The sequence below is a fragment of the Chlamydomonas reinhardtii genome, chromosome 8 (genome assembly GCF_000002595.2).
Source record: "Chlamydomonas reinhardtii strain CC-503 cw92 mt+ chromosome 8, whole genome shotgun sequence".
Taxonomy (NCBI): domain Eukaryota; kingdom Viridiplantae; phylum Chlorophyta; class Chlorophyceae; order Chlamydomonadales; family Chlamydomonadaceae; genus Chlamydomonas; species Chlamydomonas reinhardtii.
Window position 1 is genome coordinate 4229804 of NC_057011.1, and position 13344 is coordinate 4243147.

General features: G+C 66.4%; 2 protein-coding genes across 2 annotated transcripts; both read left to right on the plus strand.

Annotated features, from left to right (window-relative positions):
- Positions 1–66: 66 nt before the first annotated feature.
- On the plus strand, positions 67–8422 carry CHLRE_08g380600v5 (uncharacterized protein). The gene is made up of 15 exons (XM_043065255.1): positions 67–341; positions 411–543; positions 629–673; positions 756–782; positions 869–975; positions 1301–1347; positions 1590–1641; positions 2753–2833; positions 3048–3112; positions 3407–3508; positions 3853–3982; positions 4291–4383; positions 4533–4743; positions 5080–5748; positions 5836–8422. The coding sequence occupies exons 1-15, from the start codon at positions 243–245 to the stop codon at positions 6135–6137; spliced, it is 2163 nt and encodes a 720-aa protein (XP_042922256.1). The 5' UTR covers positions 67–242; the 3' UTR covers positions 6138–8422.
- A 104-nt stretch (positions 8423–8526) lies between these two features.
- Positions 8527–13298, plus strand: CHLRE_08g380650v5 (uncharacterized protein). Its single transcript, XM_043065256.1, has 6 exons — positions 8527–9503; positions 10101–10306; positions 10652–10783; positions 11173–11782; positions 12051–12431; positions 12683–13298. The coding sequence occupies exons 1-6, from the start codon at positions 8880–8882 to the stop codon at positions 13145–13147; spliced, it is 2418 nt and encodes an 805-aa protein (XP_042922257.1). The 5' UTR covers positions 8527–8879; the 3' UTR covers positions 13148–13298.
- Positions 13299–13344: the final 46 nt, after the last annotated feature.

Below are 13344 nucleotides of genomic sequence, written 5' to 3' on the forward strand. Positions count from 1 at the left end.
ATTCGGAATGCTGGGGAATGTACCCAGCGTTGGTGCACTCCTCAAAATCCAGGCCACCCCAAAATTAGAACACCAAACCACGCTGTAGTACTCAACGAAGACACAGATAACGAGTGCGGAAGGAACAGAGAGCACACAAGCTTTTTGCAGGCCATTTGGCCCCTATGTTTTTGAGCCTGTCCAGCCCGCTGAACCCCCTAATACTTGTACCGATACCGTTTTCGAGTGGGCAGCTGCTTATGATGCCAGCGGATGAGGTTGCGAGCTCGTCGTTGCGACCAGGGCAAGGGCCGCTCACGGTGAAGAGGCTCTACCAGAGCGGGAGCAACGAGTCGACGGAGGTGCGGGAAATTGCTGCACTCGTTTGGGACTGCCAGACGCTGACGGGCGTTGTCGCTGTCCCGGGGCAGGTTTCCTCAAGTCGGAAGCGGGCAAGGCTCCATGGCGAGCCGATAGTGCGCCCAGGGGCGCCTCTGCCCATCAGCTTGAGCGCGTTCCGAGTGCCCGATAAGCTAAGCCCGCCTCTCCGGGAGGACGACAAAGGTGAGCGCTGCCGTTTCGTCACTGGGCTTGGGCTGAAGTCGTCAATGCAACCCAAACTGAGCTCCCCACCTCTCGACACTGCCAGATGGACACTTCCAATACGAGCTCGGCGAAAACCTGTCCAGTCGATGTAAGTGGGACGCTCCTGGGGACTTTTGTGCTCGCAGAAACACGCCCAAGTGGTTAACAACGCTCAATTTTGCTGCCCGCAGACAAAATCCTCTCCAAAATGGGGGAAGGTGCGTTGCTCGCTGCCGGTCGTGGTTTGTGGGGCTTGCTGCGCGAGAGGACGCGCGCCTGAGCAGCATGCAAATGGCCTGCGCAGGGACTTTCGGGCGGGTGCTGGAGTGCTGGGACCGGAAACGGGAGGACTACGTGGCCATCAAGATTGTGCGCAACATAGACAAGTACCGGCACGCGGCGATGATTGAGGTGCGAAGGCTCGGACGTTGCCAACCGCAGCCTGCCGGACCGCCTGGCCTGCCCCCCGAGCGCTGCCGGCGCCTGCTGGCTTTCCCAGCTTGGGCGGGACTTGTCACGGGGGCGACGGAGCCATGGCTTGCGCACTCAGCCGTGCCGCTTCACGTAGCAGCATGCCGGCCCCAGCGGGGGCACCGACGGTCTGCTTTCATATGGTGGCGCTCCGCCTCCCGGCCTTACTCCTAGGGCCTGCCACGCCCCCGACCAGTCCATCTCACCCCCGCCACCTCCCCCTCACCTCCCGCCGCCTCCCCCCGCCCCGGCCACACGCCCGCAGCTGGAGGTGCTGAACACGCTGGAGAAGAACGACCCCTGCGGCCTCAAGTGGGTCGGCCGGCCGGGGTCACCACATGCCGGGGCTAGGGGCGTGCCTAGCGAGCTGTGGGCCGGGAGCTGTGGGCTGTGGGTTGGCGGGCTGCTGGGGCTTGGGCCATGGTTGCGACGGGCCGGCCTCACACACGCCAACCACAACGACCCGAAGTCGTGACGCTGGCCTCCATGCGTCGTGTGCGCCGTCATCTTACCAACCACCCCCATCTTTGCAACCCCCCCTGCCCACGCCGCAGTCACTGTGTGGCGCTGCGGGAGTGGTTCGACTACCGCGGACACGTCTGCATGGTGAGCGCGACTGACGCTGACAGACTGGGAGACTGAGGAACTGAGAGACTGGGAGACTGAGGGACTGAGAGACTCAGGGACTGAGAGACTGGGAGACTGAGGGACTGAGGGACTCGGGGCGCTGCGGGCAGCCGGCCAGCCAGCCAGCCGTGGGTGCCCGCGGGCTGGCGGCTTGTGGGTGTGCATGTGCCAAGCCGGGGCCAGGAGCGGGCTCGAGGGGGTTGGGGATCTGGAGCTGTAGGGACGGGCAGGTGGGTGGGTGGGTGGGTGGGGCACGGCTGGCGCTAGGCGGGGGCGACGGAGTGCCGTGCCAGCAGACGGAGGTGCTGGAGCGGCGGCGACGGTTGCAGCAGGCAGCAGCAGCAGCAGCAGTATGGACGTATCGGTGGGCGGCGGCAGGCGACGGCAGCGGCAGGCGGCGCAGTTGTGGCGGCTGTCGGTTGGGCAGCGGCATGGCGGCGCGCGGCGCGGCGGCGTCTGGTGACCGTGTTTGTTGCTGCAAGACCGCCCGCCCGCCTGCCCGCATGCCGCTGCACCGGCGAGAGGCAGCGCCGACGAGGGGTGGCACTGGCGCACTGGCTCTGCAGGCGTCGCCGCCGCCGCCTGTAGCCCCGCTGCGTTTGGTGCTGCCGCGCGACACTGATGGCAGCGGCGGCGCCGGCGGGGGCTATGCACGATGCGACGGCTTGCGGTGCAGCGGGCGGCCTCTGGCTGGCGCGGCCGCCGCCAGGAGGGGGGGGGATGAGGCGCTAGAGCCCGACCCAGCCCGGCCCGGCCCGGTTCGACCCGGTTCGACCCGGTTCGACCCGACCCAGCCCGGTTCGGCCCGGTTCGGCAGGGGAGGAGGCCAAGCGGCGCAGGCGGCGGAGCACAGTGCAGCAGGGGTCGGGGCTCCGCGGCGCTGTGCGGGCGGGCGGAGGGGTGGGGTGGTGGGCCGCTGGGTTGTGGGGCCGCCGGCGCAGCAGCCAGCCGCGCCGCAGGTTGCGGCTTGTTTGTGCGTGTGCAAGGCCCGCTTCTTGAGGACCCCCTGCTTCTCCTCGTCCTGCTCCTCGTCCTGCTCCTCTGACGACAACTCAAACGCGCATGTGCCCACTCACTCGCCGGCGCGCAGGTGTTTGAGAAGCTGGGGCTGAGCCTGTTTGACTACATGCGCAAGAACGGCTACAAGCCCTTCCCGCTGGACGTGGTGCAGGTGAGGAGGGAGGGGAAGGAGGTGGGAAGGGCGGGGAGATCAAGGGATGGGGAGGGAGTGGAGGTAGGGGAGGTAGGGGTGGGGTGGGAGGGGCGCGGAGGAGAGCAGTCTTTCTTTCTTTCTGCATGCCCCCCGCTCTGTGTGTCTCTCTGCCTCCTCCCCTTCTTGATGAATCATGTATGTAACCCCCCGCCACCTCCTCTCCCCGCCACAGGATTTCGGGCGGCAACTGCTGGAGGCTGTGTCGTACATGCACGAGCTGAGGCTGGTGCACACGGAGTGAGTAGGAGGGGGGGGAAGGGGCGGTGGGGGAGGGGAGGGGGTTGCGAGGTTGTGACATTGGGAACAGGATACAAGCAGGGGAATCAGGGGACACCAAGTAATCACATGGGGAGGGGCAGGGGGCACGGGGAGGGGGAGCGGTGTGTACCAGCGCCGCCCTCCTCCCGTGTGTTTCATGGGCGGCTAGCCCCCCCTGCATCATGTACCCCTATGCCAGCTGCCCATAGTCCGCTTGAGTCTTAACCTCACGAACCCCTCCGCCCCTCCCTCCCCCTCCTAACGCCTCCTCAGCCTGAAGCCTGAGAACATCCTGCTGACGTGTCAGGAGTGCGGCGTGGCGGCGGGCGGCGGCGGCGTGGGCGTGCAGCAGCCGGCGGAGAGCTCCGGGTCCAGGTGAGAGCGGAGGTGCGGTGTGGGGGTTACATTCATGATTAAGAGGGGGGGGGGGTGGCAGGGTGAGGGGATGGACAGGGGAGGAGGGAGGAGGGCCCGGCCAGGAGGAGCTCTGGCGGCAACGGGGGACGAGGTTGAGGTCGGGGTAGGGCAGTGTGACAGTGGCGGCGTTCAGTCAAAACGAGCCCCGGATGGGTTCATCATGGGCCGCTTCAGGTCGGGCCGCCTGTGGGCCGCATTGTGCTTGCACGGGCGCGTCCGTCCCCACACATCCAGTGCTCCCTCCCAACACCCCCCACGCGTCCCCGGTACCCCCCACCCCACCTCCCCAACCCCCGCCACAGCGGCAGCGGCGGGCGCTGTTGCAGCCGGCCCCCCTCCTCCGCCATCAAGGTCATCGACTTTGGGTCCGCCACCTTTGAGGAGCAGTACCACAGCTGCATCGTGTCCACACGCCACTACCGCGCGCCCGAGGTAAAGGGAGAAGGGGATAGGGGGGGCATAAACACCAGGCCAAACTAAATGAAACAAAGCGGAACTAGCGGAGCACAGGGGGGGGGGCGGCAGCAGAAGGACGAGGGCTGAGGAGGAGCAGGAGGAGGAGGGCTGAGGAGAGGGAGGGGGGGGAGTGGCAGCGACATGCACAATGACGAGCTGGGGCGACCCTACCCTAACCCCCACGCTCTGCTCCTCGCTCTATTGCATTGGGTTCGGTTTAGTTTGGGCTGGACTCTACAAGCCCCCCTGCTGCCCCCTGCTGTTCCCCCTCCCCCCCCCTGCAGGTGATCCTGGGCCTGGGCTGGTCCTACCCCTGCGACATGTGGTCCATCGGCTGCATCCTGGTGGAGCTCATCACCGGAGAGGCGCTGTTCCAGGTGGGCGGCAGTATGCAGGCAACGCCTCCCCCTCCCCCGCTCATCGGGCACGACGCGCCTGCTGCACCAATGCGCCTGGCTACAACTTCTCAGTCAACCTCATTATTCAATCACCAATACATAGTAATCCCCCTTCTCGTACCCTGCAGACGCACGAGAACCTGGAGCACCTAGCCATGATGGAGGCGGTGCTGGGGCCGCTGCCTCCCGGCATGGCCGGCCGCTGCGCCCGCACCCCCGCCGGCAAGTACTTTGCGGCCGGCAGCGGGCGGCTCAACTGGCCGGACGGCGCCGCCAGCCGCAAGAGCGTCAAGGCCGTCAAGCGGCTGAGCGGGCTGCATCAGCTCATCCTAGAGCAGGGTGAGAGAGGGGGGGAGCGGGCGTGGGGAGCGGGGTTGTAGAATCCAGCCCAAACTTTTCAGCAATTCCAATGCAAAAGAGCGAGGATGGGACGGCGGGTTACTGTGACACCGTATCAAGCAGAACTGGGAGACGCATGGGAGGAGGGGGAAGGGGGCAGCGAGGCGGGGAGGAAGGTGAGGGGGAGGAAGGTCACGATGTGTCCAGCCCACCTCCACCCCCACCCCCCAAAACAAATCATGAATGTAACACCCCGGCCCCTCCACCTCCACCACCGCCCCCACCACCACCACCACCACCACCACCACCATCACCACCACCGCCCCCACCCGGCAGGCGACCCCACGGCGCGCCCCTACGCGGGCGAGCTGGTGGACCTGATCACCGCCATGCTGCGCTACGACCCCGCCGACCGCCTCACAGCGCCGCAAGCCCTGGAACACCCCTTCTTCGCGCCGCCGCCCCCCTCATCGGCACCCGCCTGCGCCAACGCCGTCGCCAACTGCGTGACGCTGCTGAGCCCGGCGGCGCTGCTGGCGGCCGCCGCGGCGGCGGCGGCGGCGGCTGCGCCGCCGCCGCTGACGCTGTCGCTGCCGCTGACGCAGGCGCAGCTGCCGATGACGGCAGTGATGCCGGGCGGCGGCGGCGGCGTCGGGCTGCCGTTGGGGCTGGCGGCGGCGGCGGCGGGGCTGCCCGGGTTGATGGGGCTGGAGGCGGCGGCGCTGGCGCTGGCGGCGGGCGTGGACCCCGGCGTGAGCGTGGGGGCGGCGCTGGCGGCGCTGACCGGCGGCGTGGCGCCGGGCGCGGGGCCGGCGGGCACCGGGAGCCTCGTGCTTCTGGCGCCGGGCCCCGTGTCGTCATCCGCCGCCGCCGTAGCGGCGGCAGCCGGGCCGGCGGCGGCATCAACGGCAGGCGCGTCAACGGCGTCGGGGGCAGGGACAGGCGCGGTGCCGGCGGCGCCGCAGCCGATGCCGCATGCCGCCGCCGCCACCGCGGCGGCGGCGGGCGTGGGACGGCACCTGGCTCAGGCGGTTGCGTCATGACTGGGCGGTGGCTTGGGCGGCCTGGGCGGTTATGGCGGGCTGGCGGCAGCTGGTGGCGGCGGCGGCGTTGTCGTGGTGGGCCCTGCCGGCGTGATTGTCGGCGGCCGCGGCGGCGGCGGCGGCGGCGGCGGCCTGGGCGCTGGAGGAGGAGGTGTGGGGTGGCTGCACGGCTGGGCGTTGTGGCACGGCTGGCGCGGCGCGGTCCGGGCCCGTGTGGCGCTGGCGCGCGCGGCGGCGCGTCGCGGCGGCGGCGGCGGCGGTGCCGTCGGAGTGGCGGCGGCTGGCGGTGCTGGCGGCGGCGTGGCGGCTGCCGCCGCGGCGGCGGCAGACGGTTGCAATCCCCCCGGGTGAAAGCCCGCCGTGCGGGTACAAGATGCAATGTACAGGAGGGTGGTGGTGACGTGGTGGTGACGTGGTGGTCGTGGAGAACGCGAGCACGAGAGACGGGAGGCGACGGCGAAGGGAGCGCGGTGGCCGGGCGCGCGCGACATTGTGTGTGTGCTGGCTGCAGCGCCTGCTACGCCGTAGTGCCGTTCCAAATTCTCCCGCACACATGAGAAGTATATGCCGGTTTGTTTGGCGCATGGGGTTCTTCGCATGGGGTTCTTCGCACATGATTCAAGAGGTTGGTTTGGTGCGTTGGTTTGAAGCTGTGTCAACTTTCGGCGGAAATGTGTCACGTCCAGAACTCCCTGTAGTCGTTCTGGCGAGGCTATGTTTTTTTAGAAACGCGCATGCCTAGCGCGAGTGGGTAATCTGTGCGTATGCGCGTGTGTCACATGCTTTCTAAGAGTTTGTATGGCGGTAGGTCCGTGCGCGGACTCTTAATGTGTTGGTATGTGTGAACGTGTGCGTGGCTTTATAAGGTTTGGAGGATGTTGTGAAAGTCTGTTTGCGGGTGCATGGAATACATAGCTCCGAGCTGGCTGTTTTCTGACCGCATTGTTGACTTGCTTTGCTCTGTGTCGACGACAATCCTAATAGTATGGTAATTAGCTCGGCGGCAGCAAATCAAGCACGCACGGGCGCCCCGCGGCGCGACGCGTTGCTTTGTGGTGGCGCCCGGAGCGACGCAGGCTGCCGCCGGGCCTGTGTCGCGCAACGGCACCGCATATCTGTATGCGCATTTGGAATTGGACAGAACTGCATTGCGACTGGACGAACGGCAGGTTGGACCCGAGGAACGCAGTGGGGTGTTTTGACACGCAAAGGACGTTTCGTTTTAAGAGGGCTTCGTTCGGTGGCTGGTTGCTGAAAGCGCACCAAAGGCCCCGTGTGCGCTTGTGTGTGTCTGTGTGTGCTCGGGGGATTGCTGGGGATGCGAGGTGAAAGGAGTCGTCGGAGCCTGTCGGGGCCGGTTTTGGAGTTGTGGCGCATGGCGTGTGAGGTTATGAGGCCCCCGGGGTTTGCGCTTGCCCGCAGGCACGTGGCACGTTGGCATTACGGTATCACCGGCAAGGTTGTGTGGGATTCGTGCGAAAGGGTCCGACGGGGCGATTGCAAGCGGAAGATTTGGCCGCAGCCTGGTGCTGTGTTGGCGGGGTGCATGGGGGTGCATGCATGGATCATGTTGTGGTGTCCTCATGCAGTCACAGAATTTGCACTTCCAAACGCGCACACATACGGTATGCGCGCGCGGGGCAACGTGCCAAGGCACCGATTGCCCCGGCCCACGCGCACTGGCGCATACACACACAAAGGGATGGATCATGGATTGTCGGTTGGTCGGTTGGGTGCGATTTATATGTCACCGGTTTGTCGCCTCTGTCGCTGTCGTTTCGGCGAACGCACGCGCAGCGGCGAGTCTGTACATATATACATTGTTTGGCTGGCCGTCGGGTAGACCTGCTAACGCAGAACACGCACGCACGCGCTCCCGCACGCGCGCACACGCACGCACAGTCGCACATGGTCTGCACGTGACGCCGAGGTATGTCGTTGCCAGGTAGCGGGGGGCAGGTGGCGGCGGGACCGTGGTGTGGGAGTGCCAGTGGGGCGTGTGGGTGCCTTGGCGGACCGGCTGCGTGTGCCGGCATGGACGATTGGATGCATAGACTTATATGCACTTGCCATTATTAGAACATTGACGACCCGGCGTCCCTTAACCGTGACTTGATGTTTGCTGGTGGTTGGACGTGTGGAGTACGGGGCGTTCCGCGACGCGGACGGGCTTGTGGGGCGGCCCGTGTAATGCGGCCATTCATAATTCACAAATCAAGGAACAACCCCTTGTGCTTCATCCAGGAGCGCGGTAAATGCTACATATATTCCAGCCGCATTGGGCGCCAACGGCCAACCCCGAATGGGATGGGCCTACGGTTGCCACCAAGGCACCAACACTGCCCTGACTTGGTGCGGCCGTGCGGGTCAGCGGTGCAGCGGAAGCTTGGCTGTAGGATGGGCGGGGCCCCTACGGTCCTGACTTCAAGGACTTGTCCTCCCCTCTAACCCCAAAACTCCATAAGGGCCCAGGATTTATACGGGTTCAATGGTAAGGACGTGTGGCGCGAGGGACACGGAGGAACTGGGGTCCGGGGGCGTGCTGGCAATTTCAATGGGAGTTGGGGACCCTGCACGCATCCACGCCCAGCAGTGCCCATAGATAATTTGATTTGCATCTGTAAACGTAAGCCCTCACAGCGCGCGCACATGTAAGTAGCGAGGATTCACTGGCGAAGTCATCCTAGGTGAGCTCCATTTACTTATAGCCTCTCGGCGAGCGGCATTGAAACTGACATGCGCCATCATGTCAACGTAAGATTATTTTAACACTGCAGAGGCGTGCATTCAGCGCGACCTCCTGGAAGGAATCGCACGTTGGCAAATTTGGTTCAGCCCAGGGTTCGACCGAAACGCTAGCTCGTCAGACGGTGCAGACTGCATTACACCAATACATTAGGCGACGCTCAGGACCACACAGCAGGAAGCGCGGCAGGTGTTGCACAGGTTTCCGCACTAATGAACTGCTGCGGCCACACCTCCAGCCACCTTACTTGACGTGCGGGCGCTACCCAAGCAACCCAGCTGTCCGCACCTCAGCGCCGGGAGTGGAAGACACTCTGGGTGAAGTCGCAAGGTCGCCAGGCCCTTTTGATGTTGCCGCTGCTGTTTCTACTGCTGCTTGTGGGGCCGCCGCCGGCGGCGGTGCCGCAAGCAGGGGGGCGCTCTGCAGCGCCGTTGCTGCTGGCCGCGGCGGCAGCGGCGGCTCCCACGCACCCACCTAGATCAGACGTGCAAGCGGCGGACCCAAGCCAACAGCATCAGCAGCAGCAGCATGCGCAGAGACTCAGCGCCGTTCGGCCTGGACAGCAGAGCCGGCGCGTTGTTCTAGGACAGCGACAAGAGCAGGGGCATCGAAACCAGCAGGAGGAGCAGCGGCAGCAGCCGGAGGAGGAGGAGGAGGAGCAGGACGAGCAGCAGCCAACGTCGCAGCAGCGACAACAACATGCGCACGCGTCGGTCCCGGCAGCCCGCCTGCCGCCCGAGTGCGGGCGCTACGCCGCGCTGTGGGCGGACGGCAGCCCGGCGGCGGATGACGTGGGCTGGTGGCGGCATGTGGGCGTGACGCAGCGCATGACGGAGGCGGCGGTGGCGGCACACGCGGCCTGGCCCAACCGCACACGCAACGCGCTCTACTTTGCCTTTGTGGGCGGGCGCGCGCACGTGCTGCCCACCGACCTGGTGTCGCCCAGGTTCAGGACGCACGCGCCGCTGATGGTGGGTGCGGCTGGGTTGGTAATAAGTGCGGCTGGGTTGGTTGAGTTAGTGCGGTTGGGTTGGTTATTAGTGCGGCTGGTTGGATTATTAGTGCGGCTGGGTTGGTTATTAGTGCGGCTGGGTTGGTGGGTGCATGGTTGAGTGGATGGGTGCGCGTGGGGGCCGTGGCTGGGGACCGAGTGGTTTGCAGCGCACCGCGGCTGCTGGGGCGAGCCTGCAAGGCGAGTGCATGTGTGGGGTGTGTGTGTGGGGGGGGGAGGGGTAGGCGGTCTGCAGGTGGCAGGGCGGCGGGGCTGGGGTGCAAGGTCATTGGGCGGGCCGAGGAGCGGTGCGGCGATGTGCCACCATAAGCTCTCCAGACCTTGCAGCAGACACAGGTATGTGCTGTAGGCCTGAAGCTGTGCTTCAGTGCTGGCGCCACGTCAGCCCTTTGACTTCACGGCACCAACTCTCCCGCCGCCGCCGCCGCAACCACCGTCCGTGCCACCACCACCACCACCACCACCACCACCACCACCACCACCACCACCACCACCACCACCACCACCACCATTCCACCACCACCACCTACACACCCATGGCGGATCCCAACCACAGGCCGCCTACATCAAGATGCTACTGCACCTGGAGGAGCGCTACGGCGTCGGCAGTAGCAGCAGTGGCAGTAGTAGCAATGACGGCAGTAGCAGCAGCAGCTACATCCCGGATGTGGACTTTGTGATCACCACAGAGGACATGGCGCCGGTGACGCCGCGGCAGACAGCCGAGGTCATGCACGAGCGCGGCCGGGCGCCGCAGTTGAGGTGCGTGGTTGTGTGTGTTGCATCAGTGTGAGGGACCTTGTGTGTGGCCGTGTGCGTGCGTGAGGGACTGCTGTTGCTGCCGCCGCCAGCTTCCAGGCAGTCCGCGCCGCCGCGGTGGTTATGGGGATGCTGCTGTACCCCACACGTTCCTGCTCTCTGACACGCATACACACAGCACACGTACACACACATTTCTGCTCTCTCTCACAGACTCACACACACACGGCAGCCCTCGATTGAGAGCCCTGTCGTTGGTTATACCAGATACACGATTCACGTGATCTGGCAGAATAACCGTGGAAACCGTAGTCACACACACACACACACACACACACGCGCGCACAGGTACGGCAAGCTAGCCAACGTCAGCACGGACCTGCTGCTGCCCAATTTCCACTTCGGGCTGAAGCGCTACGACTCCGAGCTTCTGGCGGCGGTGGCGGACATCAACAGCCGCCACCCCTGGCCGGACAAGAGGTGGGAGGGGAGGGGAGGGGAGGGGGAGGGCTACGGGGTAACGGTGGGCGGGTGTCAAGGGGTGGGCGGGGGGTGAAGACGGGGGCGAGGTGCTGGGGGCCCGGGGGCCCGGGGTTGGAGCGTGTGCGTGTACATAGACACAAGACAAGAGCAGAAGGGGAACCGGGGAGCGCAAGGTTGTTGACTGTGGTGGGCACGGTGCTACCACGGCGCGCAGTTGGTAGGTAGGGGTGACGGTGCGGGCCCTCCATGCATTACGGCGCCCTCCTCCCCTCTTTCGTGCCAGCCCCACTTATTGCCCTCCTCCCCATCCCTCCCTTTCCCCTTCCCCTTCGCCTTCCCGTTCCCTGCCCTTGCCCGCTCCCCACCTGCCCCTTCCCCCGCCTCAGGCCCATCGCCTTCGGCCGCTTCTCCAACTACGCCCGCCGCCGCCCGCCGCGCGGCCAGCCGCCGGTGCTGGGCGCGGGCGGGCGTGTGGTGTGTGGCGGCGGTGACGTGGGCGACTGCTTCGTGCGCGAACACCTGGTGGAGTGGGCGGCGCAGTTCAGGCCGCCCGAGTCGGAGCAGCAGCAGCAGCAGCAGCAGCGGCAGCAGAGGCAGCAGGAGCAGCAGGCGGGCTCAGAGCACCCTGAGCGGGGGCTGCAGGAGGGTTCGGTGTCAGGGTTTGGTGGTGGCAGCAGCGGCAGCAGCAGTGCAGAGGGCAGCAGCAGGAACAGGAGCAGGAGCAGGCGCAGCAAGGGTGCAAGCGCTGGCGCCGGGCAGCAGCGGCGTCAGCAGCGGGAGCTGCTGGCACGTAAGCGCGACCGCCGCCAGGCCTCATCTTCTGCCTCCTCCCCCTCCCCCTCCTCCTCCTCTTCCTCCCAACCCTCCCCCTCGACCCAGCCCTGGCACGTGGACGTGTCGCTGCACGGCCGCCTGTCCATGGCCGACCACGCCGCCTACCGCTGGCTGCTGCACCTGGACGGCGTGGCGCTCAGCAGCCGCCTCGAGCAGCTGCTGGTGGGGGCGGGGCGTGGGGTGGGAGGAGGCGTGGGGGGGGGGGGTGAAGGCGGCGGCTGTGGGCTGTGGGAGGAGGCGGGGGCTGGGGAGGGGGGGGGATGGCGGGCCGTGTTGTGGGAATGGGCAAGAACGCCCAAAGGCGGCAGTTGCTTGAGCGGCGCATGTCCACCTGCCTTGCCTCCCTCAACACCCTGTCCTTCATTCGCGTTTGTGCCGCCCCCTTTTCTTAACTAATCATGAATGTGCCCTCTCCGGGTCTTGCCAACAGGCTCTCGGCTCCCTGGTGGTTCGTGAGGAGACGGGCTATGCGGGCTTCTACCACCACCTGCTCCGACCCGGGGGCCCCCGGGCGGAGCGACGGGAGGAAGAGGAGCGGGAGGCAGAGGAGCGGGAGCAGGGGGAGGAGCAGGGGGAGGAGCAGGGGGAGGAGCAGGGGGAGGAGGAGGAGCAGGAGGCTGAGCAGGGGGAGGAGGCAGAGCAGGCGGGGGAGGACGGGCAGGCAGCGGGGGCTGAGGGCGAGAGTGAGGGCGAGGGTGAGGGCGAGGGGCAGGCCACTTCCGGGCCCCACTACGTGCCGTTCTGGGGTCCGGGCCACACGCCGGAGGAGCTGGCGGAGGTGCTGGACTGGGCGGCGGCACACGACCAGCAGGTGTGCGCCGGGTGTGCGGGGGGTGTGCGGGGGTTGGAAGAGTGGGTGCCTGGGTGGGGTGAGGTGCAGTGTCACGTGCCCGCGGGATTGGGGAGGTCACAGCACGGTTTCACAGCATGGCACAAACGGAAACTTCTAACCAAACACATCCAACCAGAAACCCTTCTACCCGCCCCATCCTTCCCCCCACACCAAACTACCCTTCCACCCTCCGCCCTTCCACGTTTTCCAACACGCGCGCCCACGCACAGGCCGCGCGCATCGCGGCTGCCGGCCAGGCCTTTGCGCGGCGCTACCTGTCCGCGCCGGGCCGCCACTGCTACATGCTATGGCTGCTCCAGAGCTACGCCACCGCCCTCGCCTACACGCCGCCCGCCGCCGCCTGGGCAGGGCAGCTGGTGCCGCTGCGGGACTGGGTGCGGAGCGAGATACTGGTGGCGGCGGCGGGGTTGGGCGGCGAGCAAGGGGAGGATGTAGAAGAACGCGAAGGTCAGGGGGGAGAGGAGGAGCAGGCCGGTGATGGCGGGGACCAGGGGAGGAGTGGCTGTGATGCGGGGGGCCGGAGCCGGCACCGGCACGGTGGCCTGGGGGGTAAGGTGATGGATGGGATCCTGGCGGCTGTACGGCGGGCGGCCCAGGGCAAGCCGGAGGACAGCGCGCAGGAGCGGCGAGACCGCGGCATCCTGGCCACAGCCTACCTGGCGAGCGACTGCTAGTATTTTGGAGTGAACAGTTGGAGTGATGGGTACTTGCACCGCATTTTGTCCTGTCAGCAAGGCGCGGGAGGGTGCTGGTTGGGGTGGAAGCGGGGCTGCCCCCTTGGTCTGGCCGCTCCGAGACCTGAGCGAGCGAGACGAAATTCGAGACATGTTGCATTATTCCAGCGCAAAAGCAATATATAGTGGATTGACCC

Coding starts and splice junctions, on each gene's coding strand:
- CHLRE_08g380600v5 (XM_043065255.1), top strand. CDS start 243: ATGCCAGCGGATGAGGTTGCGAGCTCGTCGTTGCGACCAGGGCAAGGG. Junction 1,642..2,752: donor ACCGCGGACACGTCTGCATG/GTGAGCGCGACT, acceptor GCCGGCGCGCAG/GTGTTTGAGAAGCTGGGGCT. Junction 4,744..5,079: donor TCAGCTCATCCTAGAGCAGG/GTGAGAGAGGGG, acceptor CCCACCCGGCAG/GCGACCCCACGGCGCGCCCC.
- CHLRE_08g380650v5 (XM_043065256.1), top strand. CDS start 8,880: ATGTTGCCGCTGCTGTTTCTACTGCTGCTTGTGGGGCCGCCGCCGGCG. Junction 11,783..12,050: donor GCCGCCTCGAGCAGCTGCTG/GTGGGGGCGGGG, acceptor TCTTGCCAACAG/GCTCTCGGCTCCCTGGTGGT. Junction 12,432..12,682: donor CGGCGGCACACGACCAGCAG/GTGTGCGCCGGG, acceptor GCCCACGCACAG/GCCGCGCGCATCGCGGCTGC.